Source organism: Spermophilus citellus (assembly GCF_964194105.1).
Source record: "Spermophilus citellus genome assembly, chromosome: 10".
Taxonomy (NCBI): domain Eukaryota; kingdom Metazoa; phylum Chordata; class Mammalia; order Rodentia; family Sciuridae; genus Spermophilus; species Spermophilus citellus.
Window position 1 is genome coordinate 76,670,853 of NC_138197.1, and position 25,350 is coordinate 76,696,202.

The 25,350-nt window shown below is 51.2% G+C and overlaps 2 protein-coding genes across 8 annotated transcripts; one reads left to right on the forward strand and one right to left on the reverse strand.

The window, feature by feature from the left end:
• Window positions 1-1,825: 1,825 nt before the first annotated feature.
• TMT1B (thiol methyltransferase 1B) lies at window positions 1,826-4,900 on the forward strand. The gene is made up of 2 exons (XM_081311348.1): window positions 1,826-2,604; window positions 3,674-4,900. The coding sequence occupies exons 1-2, from the start codon at window positions 2,107-2,109 to the stop codon at window positions 3,908-3,910; spliced, it is 735 nt and encodes a 244-aa protein (XP_081167474.1). The 5' UTR covers window positions 1,826-2,106; the 3' UTR covers window positions 3,911-4,900.
• ITGA7 (integrin subunit alpha 7) lies at window positions 4,444-24,399 on the reverse strand. Of its 7 annotated transcripts, none has more exons than XM_081311345.1 (26): window positions 23,987-24,335; window positions 18,990-19,117; window positions 18,831-18,910; window positions 17,457-17,712; window positions 16,814-16,945; window positions 16,414-16,533; window positions 15,327-15,534; window positions 15,004-15,197; window positions 14,580-14,668; window positions 14,335-14,462; window positions 14,091-14,186; window positions 13,875-13,936; window positions 13,562-13,731; window positions 12,919-13,068; window positions 12,162-12,277; window positions 11,417-11,609; window positions 11,254-11,334; window positions 11,076-11,155; window positions 10,889-10,963; window positions 10,628-10,730; window positions 10,016-10,192; window positions 9,737-9,868; window positions 7,740-7,853; window positions 7,418-7,516; window positions 7,202-7,327; window positions 4,444-5,128 (listed from the first exon to the last, which is right to left on the reverse strand). In XM_081311345.1, exons 1-26 carry the CDS (start codon window positions 24,190-24,192, stop codon window positions 4,898-4,900), a joined length of 3,546 nt encoding a protein of 1,181 aa, XP_081167471.1. In that variant the 5' UTR covers window positions 24,193-24,335; the 3' UTR covers window positions 4,444-4,897. The 7 variants fall into 7 exon arrangements, 6 of the variants coding, with proteins under 6 accessions (XP_081167471.1, XP_081167469.1, XP_081167466.1 ...); XM_081311341.1 differs by lacking the exon at window positions 16,414-16,533 and adding an exon at window positions 6,084-6,196 and having other exon boundaries at window positions 4,904-5,128; XM_081311342.1 differs by lacking the exon at window positions 16,414-16,533 and adding an exon at window positions 6,077-6,196 and having other exon boundaries at window positions 4,904-5,128.
• Window positions 24,400-25,350: the final 951 nt, after the last annotated feature.

Here is a 25,350-nt window from a genome sequence, read left to right on the forward strand (position 1 = left end):
CATAAGAAATATAATGTAGCCAGACATAGTGATGCACACCCGTAATTGCAGGTACTTGGAAACCTAAAAATAGTGAGAATCACAAGTCAGAGGCCACCTTGAGTAACTTAATGTGACTCTGTCGAAAAATAAAATGAAAAGGGGTGAAGGTGTAGTCCAGTAGTAGAGTGCTCGCCTAGCATGCATGGGGTGCTGGGTTCGATCCTCAGCACCACATAAATGTAAAATAAAGATACTGTGTCCACCTAAAACTAAAAAGTAAATAAATTTTTAAAAAGTTGGGTAAGAAGCTTGAAAAATACAGATAAACGACTACCTATGAGAAATTATTAGAGACATTCCCATTAATTTCAGGAAGAAAAGGACTTTAGTGTCCATCTCACTATTTGATATTGTTGACCTTAAGCAAGAGAAAAACAAAATTGAAAAGAAGTAAAATTATCATTGTTTCCACATATCATTTTGTACCTGGGAAACCCAAAAAATGAAGAACAGTCCCTCTTTTGTAATAATAAAAAGGTAAAATAACTAAGAATACACTTTCAGACTGTTCGATAGCTGCATGAACCTATCTTTACAATGCTTCTTTGGAGCCATATCAGTGGCACACACCTGTAATCCTAAGCTACTCAGAAGACTAAGGCAGGAGGATTGCCAGGACAATTTGGTGACACTCTATTTCAAAATTAAAAATAAAAAAGTCTGGGGATGTAGCTTAATCCCCAGTTCAATCCCCAGTACAAAAAAAAAAAAAAAAACACCTTCGTTTGGTCACTATGCAGTTGGTGTGCAGCCTTCAATACACTAATGGAGAGCTGCTCCCGAGATGCTGAGGAGGCTTCATCCAAAAAAGAACCATTGGGGCTGGGGTTGTGGCTCAGCGGTAGAGCGCTCACCTAGTATGCGCGAGGCCCTGGGTTCGAACCTCAACACCATATAAAAATAAATAAACAAAATAAATGTGTACAACTAAAATAAAAAAATATTTTTAAAAACCTATTAGAGAGAGAGAGAGAGAGAGAGAGAGAGAGAGAGAGAGAGAGAGAGAGAGACCATTAATAACCTGGGACCTGGGGACTTTGTACTGAGACACCTGTGACCCAAACACCTTTTGTCTGCCACTTCCCTTCTTCCACAGCAATTTCTGGCCTAGTCCTGAAGCCATGAGGGGTTACTGTCTGAGGCTGTGATCCAGGTCCCCAGGGAGCTGTGAGGACACCCAGGGTCACCTGCTTCCTGCTGTTACCCCACTCTTTGTAGATCACACAAATGTGAGAGCATGGGGACACTTTGGAAATTGTATAAGGCCCTCCAGCCTTTCCTTATACTCCCTATTTTATATAAATTCTCTTTATAAGAAATTGAAACACAGAAAGTAAAAACACTTGCCCAAGGGGACACAGGCCAAAGTGGCAGAACTAAGACTTTTTTGAACCCAGGTCTCCGAATCTGCTTTTCCTTCCCCTTCTTTTCTCCTAATTCTGGAGCCTGGAGGCCTTGGATAATAATAAACACCAGTAAACTCAGTAAGTGCCTTTCTTTTGACCAGTAACCACCCTCCTTCTTATGACCAATCAGACCTAATCCTGAACATTCTGTTTGGCCTTCATCTGGGGCAAAGGCCTGTTACAGTTTATCAAACCCTGAGGGTGTGCTCCGGAAACCCAACCAGAATGTCCAGCTTGCACAACCAATTAAAGCAGACCTGGGATCAGAATGAGACTAAGACATCCCCCCATGACTCAGCTCTTCCCTGACATTTGACTCCCATGAAGCAGTAATCTGAGACATAAACCCTGGTCCCCCTTAACATCTCTCTAAGGTGAGTCAGCACATGCCACCCTCCTCAGCTGGGCAGTGCTCCCCAGAACACAGGCACCACCTGTCCCTTCGCCCCACATAAAGCTTTTGGAGAGCCCATAGGACTGTGAGAACTTTGCCCTCTGGAGGAATTCCACACACCCTCTCCACCCTGTAAGGAAGATTGCCAATCCAGACCCAAGGAGCAAAGTCCTAAAACAGGAGGAGAGGAGATTGGTTTCTGCCGAGGCTGGGCAGAGAAAGAAAGCCAGTGCCCCAACAGAAGCACCACCAGAAGCTGGTGCCATGGATGTCCTGGTCCGGCTCCTGCAGCTGCTCATGCTGCTCCTGACGCTGCCCCTGCACCTGATGGCTCTGCTGGGCTTCTGGCAGCCCCTATGCAAAAGCTACTTCCCCTACCTGATGGCCGTGCTGGCTGCCAAAACCAACCGCATGATGGAGAACAAGAAACGGGAGCTCTTCAGTGAGATAAAGGGGCTGATGGGAACCTCAGGGAAGGTGGCCCTGCTGGAGCTGGGCTGTGGCACTGGTGCCAACTTCCAGTTTTATCCTGCTGGCTGCAGGATCACCTGCCTGGACCCAAATCCCCACTTTGAGAAGTTCCTGAAAAGGAGCATGGCTGAGAACAGGCACCTCCAATATGAGCGGTTTGTGGTGGCCCCTGGAGAGGACATGAAACAAGTGGCTGATGGCTCCATGGACGTGGTGGTCTGCACTCTGGTGCTCTGCTCTGTGCAGAGCCCAAAGAGGGTCCTGCAGGAAGTCCACAGAGTGCTGAGGCCGGTGAGCAGAGTGGGAAGGACGGGGGCCTGGGGCAGGCAAACAGCATTGGCCACCCCAGAGTTCGGGGGCCCCAGGAGGGGGAACTGAGGTACTAGTACATTAGACACCCTACCACCGCCACCTGCTGCTGAATAAGAGTGACCATGGTGGACCCAAGAGGATGCTGTTGGGGCAGACAGGAGAGTCACCTAACAGGAAGTGGAGGGAGGTGGAGAAGTCACCTAAGGAAGTGAAGTTTAAATTGAGATCAGAGGAATTAAACAGGACATGGAGGGTGGGGGAATAAGTGTGCCAGTAGAGATATTAGGGGGAGTAGAATCCACACATTTTTTAAATCCATATTTCAAGCGGGGCATAGAGAGAGGGGAGTTTAGGATAGTTTCCAAGTTTCTGGCGTGAGCAACTGAAGGGATAATGGGTGCTAGACCATTTGCTGGAATGGAGGAACACTGTTTGGGACTTGTTAGATCCCAGGAGCTGCTGAGACAGCCAAGCAAGAAGCCATGTGGGCTGTTAGAGGGCTAGAACTGGAGGCAGGAAAAGATGCAGCGTGGAGATAGAGAGTTGGACATCGCCAGCTTGTAGCTGCTAATTAAGAGCTCAGGGGTGAGTGAATCACTAGGGGAGGGAGTGGGAAGAGAAGAGCTGGAGAAACCCCCTGTGGTTATCGGGCAGGGTCTGGGGCTTCCTTGGGATGTTGGAGGAGATGTCAGGAACAGCTATGGCATGCACCTGAGTCTTGATAGAGAGGCCTGGTGCATCTGTATATAGTGAGCCATCTGCCCTTGTTTCTTAGTCACCCTCTGTCTGCCCTCTGGACCTTCTTTAAAGATCTCTCAGCAGTAATTTCCCCTCAGTTACAAGAGGTTCTTCACAGGCCCCTTGAGGGAGGGTAGGAGCAGGGGGTGCAGAAAATGTCAGAGCAGCAGTTTGCTCCATAAACTCTCAGACCAGCTGCTCCCACTTCACTAAGTGATTTGGCCAGGCTTGATCAGAGGGAAGGAGGTGATGATAGAAGGAAGGAGCAGGATGGAGCAGCTAGTGACACTGACCCTCTCCTCCCTCCCAGGGAGGAGTGCTGTTCTTCTGGGAGCACGTGGCTTATCCGCGAGCAAGCCAGGCCTTCATGTGGCAGCAAGTTTTTGAGCCCACCTGGAAGCACATTGGGGATGGCTGCTACCTTACCAGAGAGACCTGGAAGGACCTGGAGAATGCCCAGTTCTCTGAGATCCAAATGGAACAACAGCCCCCTCCCCTCAAATGGTTACCTGTTGGGCCCCACATCATGGGGAAGGCTGTGAAATAAACTTCCATGGAGGGGGGTCATTTGCTCCCTCCCCTGTCCCCAGTCAGAAAAAGCCACCCACTGCCAAATCTGTCTTCTGCTGAGAGGGATCTAATCAAGAATGAGAGAAGCTTCCCCTACCACCATCATCCCTAGTTTCTCCCTCCCTCTCCCTGAGGGGAATCTCTAGCTCTAAAAAAAAAAAAAAAAAAAAAAAAAAAAAAAAAAAAAAAAAAACCTATTCCTACCCTGACTAGAGGGAGGAAAACATTATGCTCTGTCATTCCTTAACTAAAAATTCCCAGACTTCACCCACCCTCTTCCTAGGACAGCTCCCATCCCTTCCCTTGTCCCCATGGGAAAGGTCCCCCTGCCCTCCTTAGGTTACTCCTATGTGCCCCTGGGACTAGTCACAGAAGCCATGGTACTGCAACCCTGCCTGGCCACCAGAGTGTCCCTCCCCCCCTACCACCTTTATCCTGAGCTATGGGGGTACCAGAGAGAAGGGGAGACCCTGGGGAGGAGGGAGCAGCACTTAGCAAAGAAGCCAGAGGTTTTGTCTTCAAATGTTTTTTAATAAATAGACAAAATCCACTAGACTGATGCAGCAAACTAAGGTCAGAGGAGAAGGGAAACTGAGGAGGGAGAAGCCCCTGAGTCAGCAACACAATCTCCTCCCTGACTGTCCTGCTAAGGCACTTTGGGGGAGACAGGTTACACAGGGGGAGTGGCAGAAGGAGGGATTCTGATCCCCACCGTATAGCAGGACATCCCTGCCCTTCTTTCCCTGCCCCACAGCCCCATCCCTGGTTGACACCCTCTTGTCTCCCAGCATTCCAAGGGGAAGATCGGGCTGGTTCTCATGGGTGGGTGAGGTCTGTGCTCCTGAGAAAGCAGATCCTGCCAAATCTTGAGGCAGTGTCAGCAACCAATTCTACTCTCTTCATCCAGAGGAGCCACTCAGGAAGAGATGGAAGGGACCCTTGGGCCAGGCTGAGACCAAGGAAGCTAGGCAGTGCCTGGCACAGGGTGCACCTCAGGGCCCAGATCAGGGTGCCCATCCGCGGCCAGGATGGGGTGTGCGTCAGGACTTTCCCGTCGGGGACTGCCCCAGTTGTTCCTCAAGATGGTCCCTGTCTTCTCTTCCTTGAACTGTTGCCGGTCTTCACGGGGGATCTTCACTGCATGGTACTGGGGCACTGTGGCCTCGGGGTGCTTTGCCCGCTTGAAGAATCCCATCTATAAGGATGCCAAGCCAGACTATGAGGAGCTGCGGGGCTGAGGTCCTGGGGACACACACCCACAGCACAGAGCCTTGCCCCCACCACCCCTGGGAGAGAAACAACCAGCTGAAGCAGAAAAGAGACAGGCCAGCCAGCACCCAGCACCATGGGCAGCACCCAGGGTGCCACCAATGCCAGGGCCCCAGGTTCTCATTCACAGCAAGAGGAAGATCAAGAGGGGGCCCGAGGAGCAGGAAAGGAAATCTCCTTGAGCCTCTGAAGGGGAGGCTTGGAGGTGGAACATCAGGACCTCTAACTCCCAAGATTTCTATCCACCCAAGCTTCTTAAGAGGCCAACAGCATCCCCCATAACACTATCAAGATCTGAGGAGGAAATGGCTTTCTCAACCCCTGCATACCTGGCCCCTTCATGCCTTACACACCCCCTGTGTGCGTGTACACTGGGTAGCACCTCCCTTAGGCAGGGACCTCTCCTCCTTGAATCCAGTACTCCATCCCCTCCTTACATCATGACCATGCTGGTCCTGCACACCAAGACGGCCATGTGGCCTTCCATACTCATACTCAGAACTGCCCAAGACTCCCACAAGCTCAGGCTGCACAGCATCTCTTTGCACATCCATCTCTGCACACTCATGCCTACAGAAGAGACATGCATGGAGCCTCCCCACACTCCTACATGCTCAGCCATGAGCCCACCCAGCTCTTAGTGCATGCCCCCAGCTATATACACACACCCTTATAACCTCAGCCTCCTTATGATTTCTCGCCTCCGTCACTAGGATTCACAACACCCTCATGCAAACACATTCCTTATTCCTGATCCCTGAAGGCTAGAGCTCTATTCATTCTCACATACATACATACATACATACACACACGCGCGCACACACACACACACACACACACACACATAGTTGCAGACACACTCATGCACACATACAAGTTACCCCACAGTCCCTGGACCCCCAACTTCCATGGCCGACGGCTGTACAGCCAGATGGGCTCTGTGATAGTTGGTGGGGAAAGATGAGCTCTGACTGCTCCGATGGAAGAAGCCACACTGGGAAGTTGAGGGAGGAGGGGAGCAAAAGAGGCAGAGGATGGAAAGAGTGAAGACGAGGGGGCCTTATCTCTGCTGTTTCTGGGGTGCAGGGGGCAGGCATCCTGGGGCCAGTTTCATGAAGACATCAATCTCCCTTAAGACTGGGCAGGTTCCCCACTGCTTAGATGCCACTCCAGAGCCTGGTCCACTTGCCAAAAGGTGTGCTCACTCTGTGATCGGTCCCAGGGGACAGGTGGGAAGTAGGGCAGTGCCCTGCAGAGCCCAAGGATATGCACGGTTCTGCAACCATCCCCAGATGTGGTGTGTGGCTCAGAAACGATGAGCCCTGGTGATGTATGTGACTGCCTGTACTGATATGTGGGTGGGTGTGCTTTTACGTTGCACTCCAGATGTCAATGGGATTCTGTTACAGCTGGGTGTGTTCAAGAATGGTTCCATGTGGACCTGGTATGTGGAAGCTCAAAGTCCAGCCTTGCAGGCAGCTTCCTGGAACTAGTTCTCCACACTTGGTGGCCTTTTGGGCCACAGCTTTCTTTCCAGCCTTCACTGCCACACTCATTAAATCAGACCATACTTTCCCAGCTCCATGTCTTTGCCTACCAGGGGCCTTCTGGAAGGCTCAGGCCCCACCCACCCCATCTCCCCATATCCAGATTCTATCAACTCACCTTCCTTTAAGACCCAGCTCCACAGCCCTCTGCTCTTGAGTCTCCCTTCCTCTGAACTCCCCCTTTCTCAACTCAACCCCTTCTGCCTTGTCTTTGACTGTGAGGCTCAATAACCCCACTACGCTACAAAATTCCTGAGAACAAGATCTGCATCAGACTTATCTTTGAAACACTCAGGGCTGGATAGAGTCCCTGGTGCATGCAGGGTCAGCGCTTAATGTAGATTTGCTGAATATATGGGTGTGAAGGTGAATGAGAGAGCCACAGTTCAAATGTCTGCCTGCCCAACCAGGAAGTCTAGCCTCCAGCAAGTGCCCCCCTCCCCAAGCCTCACCTTCCACAGGAGCAGCACCAGCAGTGCTAGCACCAGCAGTCCGGCCAGCACAGCCAGGAGGATGACCCACCAGGGGACTCCTTCTGCCACCACAGCCATGGGGTCTAAGTATACCATCACTGGAATCTGAGGAATAAGGGGTTAATGGAGTGAGAGCTGGAGGGAGAAGGAAAGAAGAGAGTCTCCCCACCCAGCCAGCCCAGCCCTGCAGCTCACCACAGTGGAGGCATCTTTGAGCAGCAAGTTCTTGATGGAGGACTTCACTGTGATGTTGGCTCGGACAATCACTTCCAGGGACTTCACAGCTGAGTACTCCTAAGGGAATGAAGAAGGGGACCCTCCTCCTAAATGCCCCACGTTCCCCTCACTTTCCCCCAGCTCCTGAAATTATAAATGGAATGGTGCCCAATGCCAAGGTTGATTCTGTCTGTCTTGGTTCAGGAATATGCTGCATTTAGACAAGAACAAGGTAGCGATGAATCCCAGTGGGGCCTCTGCAGAAGAAGAAACCCAGCCTGAAGCCCAGCAGAGCCCTCACCTCCAGAAAGGTGCTATTCCACAGGCGGCCCCAGACGTGCAGCACAGCCGCACGGTCAAAGCTATAGAGTGGACAGCTGAACACCACACAGTTGGCAGTACCCCAGGCGCAGTCCTGAGGACAAGAACAGGCAGGGTTCAGAGCTGCTCAGCCCTACCCCATTAAGCCTACCATCTCTCTTATTTTCTTTTCAGGACCCCTAACTTCCCTCCTCCAGGAAGTCTTCCCAAACTAACCCTATTGTCCAAAATAGCTGCCTACCCCAAATCTGAGCTATTTGGCTTTGAAATGCATGAGGGGAACAGAGGGGATCTCTTAACAGGAAAAGGCAAAGTAGCTTCTCCAACTGATTCTTATTGCTACCTTATGATGGTTTCATTTTTGAGCACCTACTATCTGCCAGCAATTACCCCACTTAAGTATCCTGCAAAGTGCATATTATTAACTTTTTTTTTTTTTTTGCAGTCCTGGGAATTGAACCCAGAGGTGTTCTACCACTGAGCTACATCTCTAGTCTTTTTTATTTTTTATGTTGAGACACGGTCTCACTAAGTTGCCCAGGGTGGCCTCCCTCCTGCTTCAGCCTTCTGAATTGCTAGGATTGCAGACATGTACCACCAACCCCAGAATTACTAACATTTTTCAAAGGAGGAAATTGAGGACCAGGGAGGCCAGGTGACCATCTAGCAAAACTATTAAGTTGTGGAGCAGGTATTGCAAGTCAGGTCCACGTTATACAAAACCACAGGCCTGCACTAAGCTCAAACTCACTGAAGGAGGAGAAGGTGACACAGGATCTGCTGGAAGGACAGGAACTCAGTCTGTTCCTTCCAAGACTGACCTAATCCATTTGACCAAGTTGCCACTAATAACCTATTTGTATAAAAGTTATGTTATATTCATCATGCCACAGTCCATTTACAGAAGAATGGCTTTGAGAGTGCTTGAAGTTACTTTGAGTCGTCCTTTAGTTTGCAACTTTTGAGCAATTCAAGAGCCCTTAGTCAATTTGTTTTAAAAGCAAAACTATCTGCCTTAACTTTGTGTATGTTATTTTCATATGTTATGTTAAGTGAAACAAGCCAGGCATGGAAAGACAAATACCACCTGATCTCACCCATATGTGGAATCTAAAAGAGGTGAACTCAGAAGTAGAGAGTTAGCATGCTTACCAGGGGCTGGATGGGCGGGAGTGAATAGGAAATGTTGGTCAAAGGATACAGTTTCAGCTAGGCAGGAATAATAAATTCAAGAGCTCTATTACTACTGTACATTGTGATGACCATAACTAATAACAATATATTGCATTCTTGAAAATCATCAAGAGCTGGGTGAAGTGGCACATGCCTGTAATCCCAGGGCTCAGGAGGCTGAGACCGGAAAATCATAAAAGAATTCAAAGCCAGCCCCTGCAACAGTGAGGTGCTAAGCAACTCAGTGAGACCCTGACTCTAAATAAAATATAAAGTAGGGCTGGGGATGTGGTTCAGTAGTTCAGTAGTCAAGTGCCCCTGAGTTCAATCCCTGGTACCGCACCCCCCCCCAAAAAAAAAAAAAAACGATTAAAAAAAAAAAAAAAAGAACGAGGTTGTAGCTCAGTGTTAGAGCACCTGCCTAGGATACATAAGGCCCTGGATTCAATCCCTAGCACTACAAAAAAAAAAAAAAAAAAACAGATCTCAGAGACCTATTCTATCCTGTATAGATATTTTATATAAATCTAAGGCAAATGGATTGCTAGCTAACTGACTGACTGGTCAAGGGTTCTGCTTGGAGTGAGCACTTGGAATTGGGGAGTATGTGGGGTCAGCAGTTGCCTCATAGGCACCCGCTCCCTCCAGCTGTGCTGCAAACTGTCTTGTCAACTTGTCCTTGCCCAGGTGTTTGACCACCACGTCTTGACAGGCCACTCTCCCTGAATGTCCACCACCTGAAGCTCTGGACCCCCACAGCATTCCTATCATGTTATGCCCCAATTGTGTTCACCCTTCCCTCACCAGGGTGATGTTTTTCTTCTTCTCAGCAGAGGACACTGGCCACCAGGACGTGGCGGGTGCCAGCTGCTCACGAGGCTCCTGCTGCTCCGGCTGCTCCAGCTCTCGTCGCTTCCTATCCCTACTGTCCACATCCTACACATACAGAAAGGGAAGAACCAGTGACATTCCTCCAAATGCAGGGATCCTGAGGTCACATAACCTCCACACAACTCACACATGCTCCCCAGGCCCATAACATCCCTCCCAAGTCCTACCCTGCCTACCCTGCCTAAACCTCACCAGGCGGAGGATGTTGGGCCTGGGGGAACAGAGCCCTTTCTGCCCAGGCCCCTGACCGCCCTCCAGCTCCACTCGCATGGGATACAACAGCCACTTCCCATTGGCAATCTCATGGGGCCACATGATGTTGAGGAAGGCGGAGCCCAGGGTATTGAGCGACTGGCCTTGGTTGGAGACCTGTGGGAACAGAAGGAAGGGCGCTCAGTTTCTGAGCAGACCCTAAACCCACAGAGACAAGGAGACAAGGCTGAGGAGATGGCATCAAGAAGCACAGTTTCAGCAAAGACTTGGGAACAACACCAGATGAGGCACCATTCTCTCCCCGGAGGCATCCTGAGCAGGCATGCGGGAGGCTCCAGCCAAGCGAGGACAGAATTCTAAAGACAGACATCAACTCTTCCCCAAGGTCCCATCCCTCAGACCAAAAGGAAATAAAATGGCCAGTCAAAAAGAACAGGAGATGGTTAGCTGAGGACTCAGCACCAACATATGCCCACAGCCAAGGTCCAGGTGTAAGGCAGAGGCCCCAAAATCACTGGACCATGCAGCCCCTTATCCTCTGGGCCAAGAAGGGAGAAGGGCCATGGAGGGCCCATATACCAGGACACTTACCGTGACCTCATACTTGACCTTGCTGCCCACATCCCGCTCAGACCGCATAGCACTCTCACCCCTCACCACACCGGAGAAGAAGAGTTGCTGTGGTACAGCCACCCTGGTATGAAGGGGTCAAAACAGGGGCTGAGAAAGCCTGGGGTCTGGCTGAATGGAGAGCCAGAAGTGAAAGGGCAGGCAAGACAGAGCCCAGGCCAGGGTTTAGGAGTGGGGATACCCCCACCGTCCAGCAGAGCACCCCACTTGGGCAAGGCTTACCCTGCGATGGACAGAGGCAGCTCAATGAAGACACGGGCTCGAGCAGACACTGGATGCAGCTCCTGCTCACTGATCCTAGCATGTAGATAGGGGCAGGGGTGGGCAGCAGGCATGGGCACCCCCGTGGGGTCAACGAGGACAGTCCAACTGCTATCATGCTGCCAACATCCTGCCCCACCAGGCTTACGTGGCCAACAGCAGCTCTACTTCCAGTTCTGTGGTCTCAATGGTGATCCCAGAGGTGCTGAGGATGAGGTAGAAGGTGACCTAGGCCAGAGTGGAATGAGAGAGTCATGGGGGTAGGGGGTGGCAGTAGGAGATTAAGGAGCAGCCACTCAGGCAGAACTAAGGGCAGATGTACCCACCTGGGCACCTCTCTTCATAGGGTTCCCCAGCTCACACTCGACATGGGAGGCATTCTCATTGGACAGGCAGAGCGGCTTTTCCTGGAATGGGGTAGGAAGGAAAGGTGAGATTGGGCTACTGGAGCCCTTCAAGACCCCACCCAACCCTGCCCAGGCCCCTCACCGCAGGATCCAGGGCCCGGACTCCTGAATAGTGCAGTGAGGCAGGGAGGGTGACCAGGAGCTGGGCTTCATGAGCATCGTCCCCATCAGCCTGGGGCTGGGCGGGGTTGGAGGGCAGGTTGGTGACCATCAGCTCAAGTCCAATGACTGGCTGCCCACTCAGTGCAAACAGGGCCGTTGTTCCATCCACATCCCTGGAGGGTCAGATCTCACTCACTCTAAGATCAGAACACCCTCCCATCCCCTCCACTCCTGCCTCCCCCACACTCACCCAGTGCACACTGCTGCCTCAGCATCCCTGGACTCTCCCCCACCCCAGGTCTCCTGGATCATACACCAACCCAAGTCAGGTCTTTCTGTGCACCAATGAGAGCCAGGGGATCACCGTCCTCATCCCAGTCCACTACTTCTTCCTTTGGGCAAATAACCTTAACCTTTCTAGGCCTCAGTTCTCCATCTGTAAAATGGGACTAATAACTCCTACCTCACATCTGTGAAGACTAAACAATGAGATGGAAACTGTATGTTATGGTGTTGTGAAGGGTTGTTACTTATGCCAGGCTCCTCTGGTGCCCCAGCCCCATCACTGACTCAATTCCCAGTCTTCTGGATGGTCATCTGCTCCTCTCTGGCCTTCTTTCTACAGGGTCAGACCCTCCCTCTGCCTGGTCTTCCTGAGGGTACTCCTCCCTTTCCTTGAGCTCTTGCCATCCCTCCCCCTTCCATGTGCTCCCCACTCCTCTCACATGGGCAGAGGCTGGAACTCTGTGTCGCTGACCCGGGCACAGAAACGGGCATGCACCAGCTGCAGATTGCTCTGACAAATCTTGTCTTCACCACAGCCTTGCTTCAGAAAGTGGATCTGGAAAGCGATTTGAGGAGAGGGTCATTCCTAAGGGGCAAGGCATGGGTTAAATGTGTCACAATGCATATAGTAGGTTGGAGTATTACAGGATTAAACAACCCAGATCTGCTGTTTACTGGCGGTGTGGTACTGGGATGGTCACTTAGCCACTCCGAGCTGTAAAGTGATGGGTGTATTGCCATGCTGTGGTAAAGACGAGCAGATCATTCCATAGCTACACCACATTTCCCCAGCTATGACTGCAGGCACTGAATTCCACATCAAGAATGACAAGAGTGGCAAAGGGTACCACTCCCAGGCTGCCTGTAAGAACTGTGCCAGGAGATTCATATTTCTCCATGCTGGCTGAAAAGCAGAAAGGACCTTGGAGGCCACATTTGATGGTGTGACCACTTTTGATGACAGACCCTCATCAGCCTGGGACCCTAAAGGATTACAGAGATTGGAGGAACACCATCCCCTGGACTGGAACATGTGGTTTTTTGGGCCATTTAACATTTGGGGGGGTCTACTTATTACAGCACCTAGAAACATGAACTACCAGGGTGACATGTAGAAGAGATTTGCAAGCAATGAGTGGGTGTCACTGGTGAAGGACCAGGATCACTGCCCCTCCCAACACCTCTTCCCATGCTCACCTCTGCCCGCTGGGTGCTGGGCTGGTGGGCATTGAGGATGGGGGCCACTGGGGGCAGTCCCTGGCCAAGAGCCTGTCGCCGGAGCCGAGGGGTCTGGAGACTATAGGACAAGGTCACCACAATGGCCCGAAGTTTGTCTTTGACATTGTCCTGAGAAGGGGAAAGATTGTTGCTCACTGGAACACCCCTGCCCCTATCCACATGCTAGGATCAGTGAGCAGGAGCTTCATCCATTGTACACCTTGAATACATCATTTTAATCCCCTAAATGACTCCCCAACCCTACCCAAGACTCCAGCCAGACACAAGACACATTCTGAAACTTAGAGAAGTTTAGAAAGATTAAGGACAAAGATGGAGAACTGAGCAAGGAAGAAGGAGGAGAGACTGCATTAGGGAAGGAAGGCGACCCAGGATTTAGGACACTGAGGTCTAGATGTGAAAATGGAACCTGCCATCCCCACCTCCAGAGACTACAGGAGATACAAGAAAGCAGTCATGAGGAGAAGGTGAAACCATAAGGGAGGTTTCTTGGAGTGATTCAGATCTCAGAAAGAGGTGTGAGCGTGTCAGAAGCAGCTAAGAGGAATAAAGGAGAAGACATGCGGTGAGAAGGACCCCCAGGCCGGGAATTGGTGTCCACCTGAAGCTGGAACATGGTGTCTCCACAGACTCGGTCATGCTGGTGCTTCAGCCACACAGTGCCTGAGGCCTGGTGTTTAGGGTCATCTGGGCTACGGCTCAGGAAGGTCACACGCGGAACCTGGCCCCGGAGCCTCCTATCTGTGTCCCCATCTAATACATAATCCAGGGCTGTGGTGTGTGGAGAGAAGAGAGGGGCCGTGAGTTGGGAACATCTCCCCCTGACTCTGTCCCCAAGGTTCCCTCCTCTCCATTCAGGAGTGACCCTCCCTGGAAACCCAATGAGATGACCAGAGGGAGAGGACCTCACTCACCCACAATAGGGCTGTAGCTGCTGGGGACTGCAATATAGCTGAAACAGATCCTTAGATCCACACTGTGGGGGCAAAGGGTGGCTTCTGAGCCAAACAAGGCTGATGTTCCAAGGTCCCAGGCCCACTCTTCCCATTCCTCCAGCTGGGAAACTGGAGAGAGACAGGGACAGGAAAACTAGACCTTGCTTGCTCTGACCTCCTCGGACCCCGACTCACCAGACTGAGTGGCCACCAGCACAGTTGGGCTGTTCTAAGTCGATGGCTCGGGGAGCAATGAAGACCTCGTGGGAGACGTGGAGAACAGGCCTGGCCCTGGGGGAACAGGGAGTCCAGGGTACAAGAAACATGAGGACAGGAGGCTGGACACTCATTAGCTTCAGACTTGAAGTGGAAATCAGAGTTACAGGGAGGAGATGATGGCCTCAAGGAGGGAGAAGGCAGCCAAGAGGGAGGGGCTTACCTGAAGAGTGCAACAGTGTCCGCCAGGGAGCCCACCAGCAGGTCAGGGTAATGGTTCCCATCCACATCCAGGCCACCCGACAGAGAATAGCCAAAGCTCTTGATGCCCACAGCCTCGCCCTCCAGCACCTGGGGACCAGCTGTCAGCCTCCTTCACTGAACCCCATCTCCCCCATCTGCCTCCCCTGCCCTCTGCAGCCCTTATTCCACCCACACCCATTCCCTCATCACCATGAGTCTCCTCACCTGTGAAGGTTTGATGACCACCCCCAGGCTGCTCCCATGGTAGATAAAGACCTTCCCATCCCCATCAAAGGGAGCTCCCACAGCGATATCTGAGGGTCATGGGGGAAAGGCATCACACTGGGGAAGGAGTAGACAAGGGTAGGCCCCAGTTTCCCTCAGGCACTTGGTCTGTATAATGAGTTTTCTTTTGTATTGGGAAACTACAAAGTCCTAGACACCTGGAATACATCATTTTTAATCCCCTAAATGACTCCCTTCAGTTATTATTAGCTCAAAAAGGTCACAAAGCATAGTAAAGTTCATATGTGAACCCAGAATCCTCTCTCTAAGCCCTCAGAAGACCACCCCCCTGACCTCTGAGGGGCTTCCCCATTCCTCCCCTGACCCCATCCCTCCACTGAATCTTTTCTGTTTCCAATCACACCTGGGAAGCCATCTTGGTTGAGGTCCCCCAGGACAGCCAGGCTGATCCCGAACATGGAGTCAGGGGAACCACAGAGCCGGAGTGGGGAGACCCCTGTCCAGTGACCACCCTGGTTCATGTACACATACACAGCTCCCCCCAGCTCTTCTTGGCGCTCAAAGAAGTAAGGGGCACCCACTATCAGGTCTGGCCAGCTATGGAGAAAGGGAGACAGTCAGTGTGGGGTCCTCCTAGGCCAACGGAGTCAAGAGAAGATGCCCAAGGTCACTTATACCTCCTGGACCCAGCGCCCCCTAGACCCCACTCCCCTTGCCCACTCTCACCCATCATTATTCAGATCTGCCACAGCCAGCGAGTAGCCAAAGCCAGAGGTCAGACGCTCTCCAGAGAGCATCACTTCGGGTACTAGGCGACTGGCACTGTCTTTGCGCAGAATGACTACAGCACCCTTGTGGTTGGCACGGGGGGCCCCTGCCACAAAGCTCAGCTCTTCTGCTCGCACCAGACCCTTCCCAGAGTCAATGGAGAATCCTAGGAATGAGGGATGACTTACCGGTTAGTGTTTCCCTAAGATTCAGAAGCCGGGTGCACCCCAGCTACCCCCACCCTGCCTGAGTCTAATAGGTCTGGAGCCAGAAGGTAAAGGTGCCCCCAAGTCATCACCACCATAGCTGGACTGCTCTTCCTCCCGCTCCAGTGGTCTGGCAGCCCTCCCACACTCTCCTGACCCAGAGACTAGAGTTTGGCACAAGAATTGTGATGAGGTCAGCCTCAGGGACTAAAGAGGAGGAAAAAAAAGTAATGACAGAGAAGCCCAGATGACCAGCGGTGGGAGGGGCACAGTGGCAGGAGCTGGGCTGAGGCAATACCTGTATCTACACACCCTAGGAGGCCCCAGTCCCACCCAGTGCACCTTCTTTGGCCCCACTCCCACCACCCTGACAGGAGAAGACTTCACGTGGATGGGAGGGAGACACAGACAAGCAAGGAAGAGCCTGCTTCACCCAAATGTCTCTCAGGCCTCTCCTTCTCCTCCTTAGCAGAGGGATGTAGATGAGACAATGGGGGGACTTACCAACAAGCTAGACCATTCTCCAGCCTGAGCCCACCATCAACCCCTCAGAGAAAGGCCCCCCAGAGGTCAGCACTGTCCTTCCCAGGACAGTCTCAGCCCTTTCTCTGTCATTTCATCAGGATCTTCCTCCATGAAGACCCCTCACTCACAGCCCCCAAGGCCATGACCCTTGGAGTCTCCTCTTCTTGGGTCTAGTGACTAGGTGCTCAAAGGTCTTCTCTGTAATTTGGGCCCTGGGTGAGTATTGGTGGGGCAAGGCAGGAAAAGAAGGTTCCCTGGGGAGAGGGGAGGCCAGGGCCAAGCCCCCAGGGCCCAGGAAATGGGAGCTTACAAACCTAAGTAGCTATTCAAGGCCAAGTCTCCGGCTGGTCCTGGAAGCCGGTCAGCAGGATCCAAAGTTTTATACACGAGCTGGTCAGGGTCTGAGCTATCAATGTTGGTCACAAAAAGCAACCCTGTGGGGGTGAGGGGGAGGTGGGGAAGAGACACCAGGGAAGGGACATCCAGAGGAAGGACCACAGAGCAAGGAGAGAGAGCCAGACAGAGAGGCCAGAAGAAGATGGAAGAGGAAGAGGTGGAGGAAGAAAATGAGAGAGATGAAGAGAACAGAGAGATAAGAAAGACAGGGTGAGAGGCGGACAGAGACAGAGACAGAAGGTTGGGAGCATGGAGGGTGGGGAGGACGAGAGAGGAGCAGAGGGTTAGAGCCGTTGTGGGCCAGGGAAGGGTCCCTACCAAAGTAGCTGTTGGCAGGGACCGGGATGAGGCGGGGGTCCTGCTCCTTCTCACCCCCCGCCTCGTAGGGCCCGTCGTCCAGGTGTGCCAGGTCCGCTGAGCCCTGCACACAGAGCTCCACCCTGGCTGTGCCTGCAAGGACAGTCCTGTTAGTGCCTGAAGCAGGGAGCAAGGAGCACCCCGCAGGTGGGACACTGAGTTAGGCACATGAGGACACCCCTCCTCTCCTTTCCAGCCTCATCTTCACCCCCCTCCCTAACCCAAGCATGCTGGGGTCCCCTGGACTTGGCATCACACACTCACCGAGTGTCAGCTCAGCCAACAGCAGCGTGCGGAGGCAGGAATGGCAGTGATGAGGGCTGGGCTGCATGTCGGAGCAAGCAGGCCCTGGCTGGGTGGGCAGACCCAGCTGTGCATGTGGGGGCTCATGCCAGCATGTGGAGGAACATTTAGCCATGCAAGGAGAGAAGATACCCAGTTCATGTGTGTGGTGGCATGATGTGGGTGGAAGGCATGGCAGTGCCCCAGGGCAACATGCCAGTGAAAGCATGGTCATGCTTGGCCACCTGCTGCCTGCAACCCCATCTCTGGGGTAAGAGGAGGTTTTGGTCCCCTTCTCCCCACTCTCTAAGGAGTGACTCACCCTTCCAATTATAAGTTCCTGGAGCCCCAAAGAGGAGGTAGTGGCTGTCGGGGGAGAAGGCAGCAGCTGTGCCCTGCTGGCAGAAACCAAATTGTTCGTGGCCCTGGGGGCGCCCCTCACAGAACTTCCACTCCCCACCATCCAGCTCATCACGGATGGCCAAGTCCTGGCTTAGCACAAAGCATCGACCGATCACATCCCTCGATTCCAGGATCTGGTCTACTCGCTGCCTCGACTCATATCGATGTGCACAGGTCTGTGAGAAGAAGGCAAGAAAAGTCATTTATTTCCTGTGTGGACCCGGGATCTGCATGCTACCCACATGCAGACATTTGGCAGACATATCACACACACATGCACACACCCAGATGCCACATCACTGGAGCATACCGCCCAGCCAGTGTTAAGCAAGTCCTTGCATTACCCAGCATCCCGCCTGCATCTACTTCCTTGCCCTCTCAGAACATCACCCTTATTCCACATTCTGCGTAGGCACCCACAGACACAGGATATGTCCCTCCCTGGTCACAATCCTGCAATACGCTGAGCATGGTCCTGTCCTTGGACCTTTTAAGGCCACCACTTCATTTACAAAGAACCTCCTTCTCTTTTCATTCCCCAGGCCTGACCTATTCTTGAAAGTCCAGGTCAAATCACTACACTACCAGAGTCCTTCCCTACTCCTTCTGTACTTATATGCTGGGGACTGGACCTCTCACTTAATGTTAACCATATTCAGCCCTGTGGCGACTTGTATTGAAAATTGTGTGCCTATGCATGTTAGTGAAAGGCCCAAAGAAACCTATAAAAGAGAGAATGAGGGTGGGGGTTGTAACTCAGTGGCAGAGCGCTTGCCTAGCACATGTGAGGCACTGGGTTCGATACTCAGCACCACATAAAAATAAATAAATAAAATAAAGGTATTGTGTCCATCTACAACTAAAATTTTTTAATTATAAAAAGATAATGTGTCCATCTATAACTAATATATATATATATATATATATATATATATATATATTAAAAAGAGAAAGAGAGAGAAAATGAGAATCCCCATGACTATTTGGCAGAAATCAGGCCTTCCACTGTCCTTATATTTCCTCTCTCAGTAACTAACACAGTTTCTTATGCTTAAAAGGTTCTCAATAACAGTTGGTAAACAGATGAGTGAAAGAACGGATGGTTAGATGTTTTTAGATTTTTAAGGAACAGGTACCGTGTCTTATACTTATTTATAATTGCCCTGGGAATCATACTATGTGTCCATCCTGTGCTCCGTAAGCACATCTGGGCATATGCACACAGATTACGCAATCATCATCATAGTCATCATCATCATCATCCTTGCATTCAGCCACAAGACGCAGTACTCACGACAATCTTGCCCCCAGGTCCCTGGCTCCGAACACTGACTCCCAACCACTGGTTCTCCTTGCTTTCCTTTTGCACATCAGCTGGAGGCAAAACACTGGGAATTAGGGATGAGAAAAGGAAGCCAAGTCCTCTTCCCCACTCCACCCAGCAGGGCCGCACCTCCTCGGTCAATGTCCACTCTGTAGCAGTCAGTCTCCTCCAGGCTCAGAGGGCAAGCGAAGAGGCCTCCAGTGCGATTTGCCTGCTGCCCAGGAAGAGCTAGGGCCTGGGGAGCACCCACCAGCAGCCTGCATGATGGGGCAGAGGCCAGAGTTAGAGGTCAGTGTTCTCCAACCTCCCGTGAGCTGCCCAGGCCCAGGGGCCAAGCAGTGTTTAAGAACTAAAGAGAGGGAGAAAAAGGGATTTTTCTCAAATTCTGGTGAGAACAGACTAATACCCTTGGCCATACAAATGTCATGTTACATACTCTCTGGATGAAGGACCAACACACACAGCCTGGCCAGCACTGCTTGTTTGAAAGAACCGCCTGTTCCCAGCACCTGTTCCTGTCTAGGCCTTCCCTACTGACTGCTTGGCCCCATCCCCAGGCTCTACTCTCCTCCCCAACCCTCTTTAGTTGAAATCCTGCCAGAAATGCCAAGAATGCTGGGAGCAAAAGCAACAGGGGCCCAGAGTGACACCACAGTATCACTCTGAAGCAGGCTTCTGAACCAGCTTCTGAAGCAAGACAAGAAGCTAGATATGGGCCTTCCTCTCTCTCATCAGGGGCCCAGCAAATATACCCCCACCCCGACCCCCAACAACTCTTCCAGCCCAGGATTCTATCAGCCACGCTGGCTATCATGGAAGAAGGGACAAGTTTCTCATTCTGTGGCCAATCCTACCCCCATTCTCCTCCTCCCAACCTGAATCCCCTTCCCCATTCTTCCTTCTCCTCCCACAACCATGGTCCTCTCCTCTCTTCCCACCCCCTGCCCTCACCCAGTCTTCTCTCCACCTCCCCTTCAGCCTCTTTCCCAGCCACGGCTTTCTTGGCAGGACAATTTTCCATGATCACAGCCAAGGCATCTTCCCCAGGGGAGGACTGTACTGGGAATGGAAGCTTCCTGGGTCCCCCAGGGCTGAACCCCCAGGCCAGGAGTGAAAGAGGGATGAGGTGAGCCAGCAACCCCCAGCTGGCCACATGGGTCCTCTCTTTGCAGAAGGAAGCACTCAAAAGTGGCAGTAGGGGCTGGGGATATGGCTCAAGTGGTAGCGCGCTCGTCTGGCATGCGCGGGGCACTGGGTTCAATCCTCAGCACCACATAAAAATAAAAATAAAGATGTTGTGTCCACCGAAAAACTAAAAAATAAATATTTTTTTAAAAAGTGGCAGTAGGACAAACCTTAAGGCTTCTCACCCACACTCTTATTCCACCCCCCTTCCTGGGGGGCAAGGCCCAAAACTACACGGCAATATTACAGACAGTCATCTGTGGGGCACCATGCCAGTTCTGATGGGGTTGGGGGAAGGCACAGAGCCATTCTCCCTTCCCACAACTCCTCCTCATCTCTTAGCAGCTGTCATCCCATGTCAGAGCCAGTGTCATAAGAGAGAGGGGGATGGGGAGCAATAGGGAAGGGAACATACATTCAACATTCATTTAACAACTATTTATTGAGACCCTATCATATACCAAACCCTGTGTCAGGCACTAGTGAGACAAGGAAGTAGTATTATTCAGCACCTACTATGGGTCATAACCTAAGCTAGACTCAAGGAATGTGAGAAAATAATGTTTATCATTCTCCAAATAAGTGTCAGGCATTGGGCAAAGCAAGTCACATTCATTATCCCATTAACCTCACAACAGATTCGGAAACTCTATTCAAAGATATTAAAAAGTCTTGCTGGAATTCAAATCTACATCTGCTTAACTCCATTACTTAAGGTCATTTCACCGAATGATTGGCCTGTCTTCAGTACACTTAGACAACTGTAGGAAAGGAAAAGGAGGAAAGGGAAAGGAGGGTATCTTACACACAAAAGAATCTAGATGACAGGGCCCTATGCAAAAAAAAGTCAGCCTTTAGACTATTCAGCAGTGTCCCCAACCTCCAAACATAGGAAGCATGGGGCTGTCTTATTCATCTTTGTGCTTACCTCATAGGAAGTGTCAAGATGAGCTGGGGATGTAGCTCAGTGGTAGAGTGTTTGCCTGGCATGCCCAAAGCCCTGGGTTCAATCCCTAGTACCACAAAGTGGACTCACAGAGACACCCAGTACCCCAGCTGGTCGGGATATAGCTAAGCACACAAAGAAGCTGAAGTGTTTCATGCTTACATTTCCCCTAGAAGATAGGAGTAGGGAGGAAGGGAGGGGCCTATATGGAGAAAGGAAAGTAAGTGCATAGACAAGCCTAACGCTGCTCTTGATAGAGAAGAAATCAGCCAATTCTTTCTGGAACAAGAGCAAGCACACATGGCCTCTTCATCCCCTCCACCTCTGCCCCAGCCACACCTTCCTGGCTCCATCCCATGAGTCCCAGCAGCCCAGGCCCCCAGACAGAACAATAGTCACAGCTGCACCCACCACAGAGAGGATAAAAGGTTGGCAGCTGGAGGTAGAGAGACCCTTGGGGGCCCAGCTAAATGCAAAAGAAGGAGTAGCCCAGGGCTGGGGTTGTGGCTCAGCAGTAGTGCTCGCCTAGCATGTGTGAGGCACTGGGTTCGATCCTCAGCACTACATAAAGTAAAAGAAAGACATTGTGTCCACCTATAATAAAAAATAAATAAATATTTTTTTAAAAAGAAGAGTAGCCCAATACCCCTGAACTTCTCAATTCTCCACACATGTCAGGGCTCCAGCCTAAGTCTGAACCCTTTCTGACCCCTTTCAACCTGGGTGGCCCACTGGGAAGGCTACTTTACCCAGCAGGTTGGTTCAGCCTTGGGGGGCCTCAAGGCCTTTGGATTCAGGATCTCTGTAAGGCACTAAAACTAGCCTCTGTGGATCACAGTACAAAAATAGCCAAACTACAAACACTTTCATAGTACCCGTTATAGGCTGTGAACTATTCTAAGCATTTTATATATATTAAGAACTCTTAGGGCTGGGGCTTTAGCTCAGTGGTAGAGTGCTTACCTAGCATGGGTGAAGCACTGGGCTTGATTCTCAGCACTGCATATAAATAAATGAATAAAATAAAGGTCCATCAACATGTAAAAAATATTTTAATACTCAAATTATATATATATATATAATCTTAGAATATATATAATATTACTCCTCAAACAATCCTATGATGTGGAAGTACAAATTGTTTATCTCTGTTTTATAGTTGATGGAAATTACCATGGAGCAAAATAAGAAGGTTAGACCTCAAAGTCTCATTCAAAGCCTTTCCATCAGTGAATGCTAAGGATAGCCTTTTTTTTTTTAATTGTTGGTTGTTCAAAACATTACATAGATCTTGATATATCATATTTCACACTTTGATTCAAGTGGGTTATGAACTTCCCATTTTTACCCCGTATACAGATTGCAGAATCACATCAGTTACACTTCCATTGATTTACATATTGCCATACTTGTGTCTGTTGTATTAAGGATAGCCTTTGAAACTAAAAGCTAGGGACTGAGTAAGGTACCTGGCCTCTTAGGGCCACCAAGCAGCAGAGTGCCCCCTGCCGGAAAAAAGGACAAGGTTAGGCAGTCAGACCCCTCTGCAAATGCCCCCAAGCTTGGCTCTGGGAGACAGAATCAGGAGCCACATTCAAAGAGAAGGGGAAAATGACAAGAGACCAAGCCATTAAAAATAACCTAGAATTTGCCTGGAAATAGCACAGAGAGTTCAGCATGTCCTAAAAAAGCCTCCAGTCCTGGAACTCTGGCAGATGGGGGAAAGAGAAGGAGGGGTGGGGGAGGAATGAGACAGAGATGAGGGAGGAAGGGATGGCAGCCTGAAGAAAAGGTGAAGTCAGTTCCTTTTTTACATCCTAAAGTTTTAAGGGCTGTTGACCCTGCTCCCCCATGACTGTGATAATGGAACAAGGAAGATTAGAGCTAGCCCCCACTTTCTGTGACTAAAGAGAAATAAGCTCTTATCCCTGCCCTCTGCCCCCAGGGCAATAATAGGAATGGGGCAGTCCCAGTGGACAGCATTGATCCCAGTAATGGACATTTAATGTGTCTTAGGCACTGGCTTAAGAGAGAGAAGCCCCCCTGGCAGGATGGGAGTGGGAAGCTTTGTTCCCCTTCTGGTCTCTCTTTTTAGCAAGAGCCAAGAGTACAGGAAGCATGACCAGTTGCAAGCTCCACCTAACTGTGTCCATCTCCCAGGGGTCCTGAACTGATGAGAAGAGAACTAGAATTGTCCTCTGCCCCTCACTCCTCCTCTGCTGAAATTTTTGGAGTTGGAAATTTCCTAAGGGGGAGGAGAGGGAGCAGCCTGGCCAGCATCCTTCCTGGATCTCTCTCACTGCTGCTGGTGCTGCTGTTGCTGCTGCTGCTGCTGCTGCAGCCACCACTGCCACTACCACTACTTTGGAGACTGTTTTCTGCCACTCTATCACCAAACCACCAATGCAAGTTGCCAGGCCCTCCAGTCTCTCAATCTTCCTGCTGCCTTGAGCCTCAGAAGTGGCAGCTGTGCTCTCCTGGCCTTCCAGTGTCCTGTAGCCCTCACTCCATCCCACAGCAATGCTCTGGCAGAAAGTTATTTCTGGAGTCTTACCTTCCACCTTCCATTCCTCCCATGACACCCTCATCCTCTCTGTCCTTTCCCTTTCCTTCTGCCCTAGGTAGAGACAGAATGATCAGTCTTCCTTCCTGAGGGAATTTAGCCCTCTAAAGGAGAGGAGCCAGAGACCCTGGAGCTGGAACAAAGATGCAAATTAAGGGAAAAGGCAGAAGGAGATGGTTCCCTGCCAAGGCAAGAGCCTTGCTCTCCAACTCATCCCCAAAGCAAAATTCTGGGTCTAGGACCTGGGTGGGGGTGGGCTCTAAACCCAAGACACACGAGATAAGTCTCCAGGTTGGGATATGGGATGTCTCTGGGCAGCGTAGGAGTTGGTAGAGTTTGAAGATAGAGAGAAGAAGAGGTGACTGGTGAGTCGGGGGTGGGGAGTGATCTGTGGCTTGGGCCTGGGGACTCTGGGCGGGGGCGGTGACTCACCAGCTCTGGGGTCGGGGCTGCAACTGCCGATGCAGGGCCACAGAGAAGCCGAAGAGGCTGCCTGGCTCTCCTTCCTTGCGCAGAGCGCCCATCACATCCAGATTGAAGGCGACAGCCCGTGGAAAAAGCAGTCCGGCGAACAAGGAACCAAGAAGATAGCAAATCCCAGGGGGCCCCCAAGAATCGCAGCTCCGAGCCCCGGCCATGGGACGAATCCCGTGAGTGCTCCCCAACAGTGAAACAACAGTGCAAAGAAAAAACAGGTCTCTCCGGGCGTGTCTCCAGTTTCCGAAGTCTAGCTGGTCTTTCAGGGAGTCTTCCAATCTTTCGCCCGGACACCCCGTCCTCGCTCGCCCCTCGGCAGCACCAGCATCGGCTAGGACAACTACAGCGGCCGGAGCTTGGGAGTCCACTAGGCTCCCGCCGCCTCTCCTGGGGTGCCGCCCAAGTCCCGCCCTCGGCCCCGCCCCCTCTTTCCCGCGGCAGGTGGAGACTACAGCACGTTTTCAAAAGATGCCCGGACCCTCAGTAGGAATTGGCCTTGTTCCCCCTGTACCCCCAGCCCAACACCAGCTCCGCCCCACCCCAATGCTGCCTTCTCCTCCCCATTCTCCCGCACCCCTATCCTAAAGAGGCGGAGATGGCGCCTAGAAATGGGGAGGGAGCAAAGAAGTACAAATAGGAGGATCAGGAGAGAGAGTAAGAGAGAAGTAGGATGAGACCGAAAGACAACCTGGGAAGAGAGCTATACAGACAAAAAAGCAGAGGAGAGGAAGGGGAGAAATTCTGAGGGTATGGTCCCTTAGCATCCAGCCTCCCCACCATAGCACAGAGCATCCCTCAGGCTGCTGGAAAACCACTTCCCACGCCCCAGAGACTGGCAATGGTAGAGGCAATGCTAGTCACACTGTCAGCATTTTTTCGTTTATTTTCTTTTGGTACCGGGGATTGAACCCAAAGGCGCTTAATCACTGAGCCACATCCCCAGACCTTTTTTATTTTTATTTTGAGACAGGCTCGCGCTAAGTTGTTTAATGCCTCGCTGATATGCTGAGGCTGGCTTTCAACTTGTGATCCTCCTGCCTCAGCCTCCTGAGTCGTTGGGATTACAGGCCTGCGCCACCACACCCAGCACATTATCAGCATTCAAAGAACAGAGAAAAAGGCCAAGGCAAAGAGCACAGAGAACAACTCCGGAAGTATAGGGAGGGTAACAAATAGAGAAATGGAGAAAGAAAAAAAAATAGAGAAGGAGAAAGAAGTGCAATAGTTCCATCAACAAAGACTAGAATAAAGGAGGGGAGGGCAAGAAAAGCCTGAGTGTTATATATGAAGAGCAAATTAGCTGGTAGGAGGAGATAGGT

What these genes read in the sequence shown, in the direction of transcription:
- TMT1B (XM_081311348.1), top strand. Translation starts at nt 2,107, where the DNA reads ATGGATGTCCTGGTCCGGCTCCTGCAGCTGCTCATGCTGCTCCTGACG. An exon ending in TCCACAGAGTGCTGAGGCCG is followed by an intron (nt 2,605 to 3,673) that starts GTGAGCAGAGTG and finishes CCTCCCTCCCAG; the next exon opens with GGAGGAGTGCTGTTCTTCTG.
- ITGA7 (XM_081311345.1), bottom strand. Translation starts at nt 24,192, where the DNA reads ATGGCCGGGGCTCGGAGCTGCGATTCTTGGGGGCCCCCTGGGATTTGC. An exon ending in GGCCTTGAATAGCTACTTAG is followed by an intron (nt 15,535 to 16,413) that starts GTTTGTAAGCTC and finishes CCTCATTCCTAG; the next exon opens with GATTCTCCATTGACTCTGGG. An exon ending in TGGTCATCAAACCTTCACAG is followed by an intron (nt 14,463 to 14,579) that starts GTGAGGAGACTC and finishes GCTGGTCCCCAG; the next exon opens with GTGCTGGAGGGCGAGGCTGT.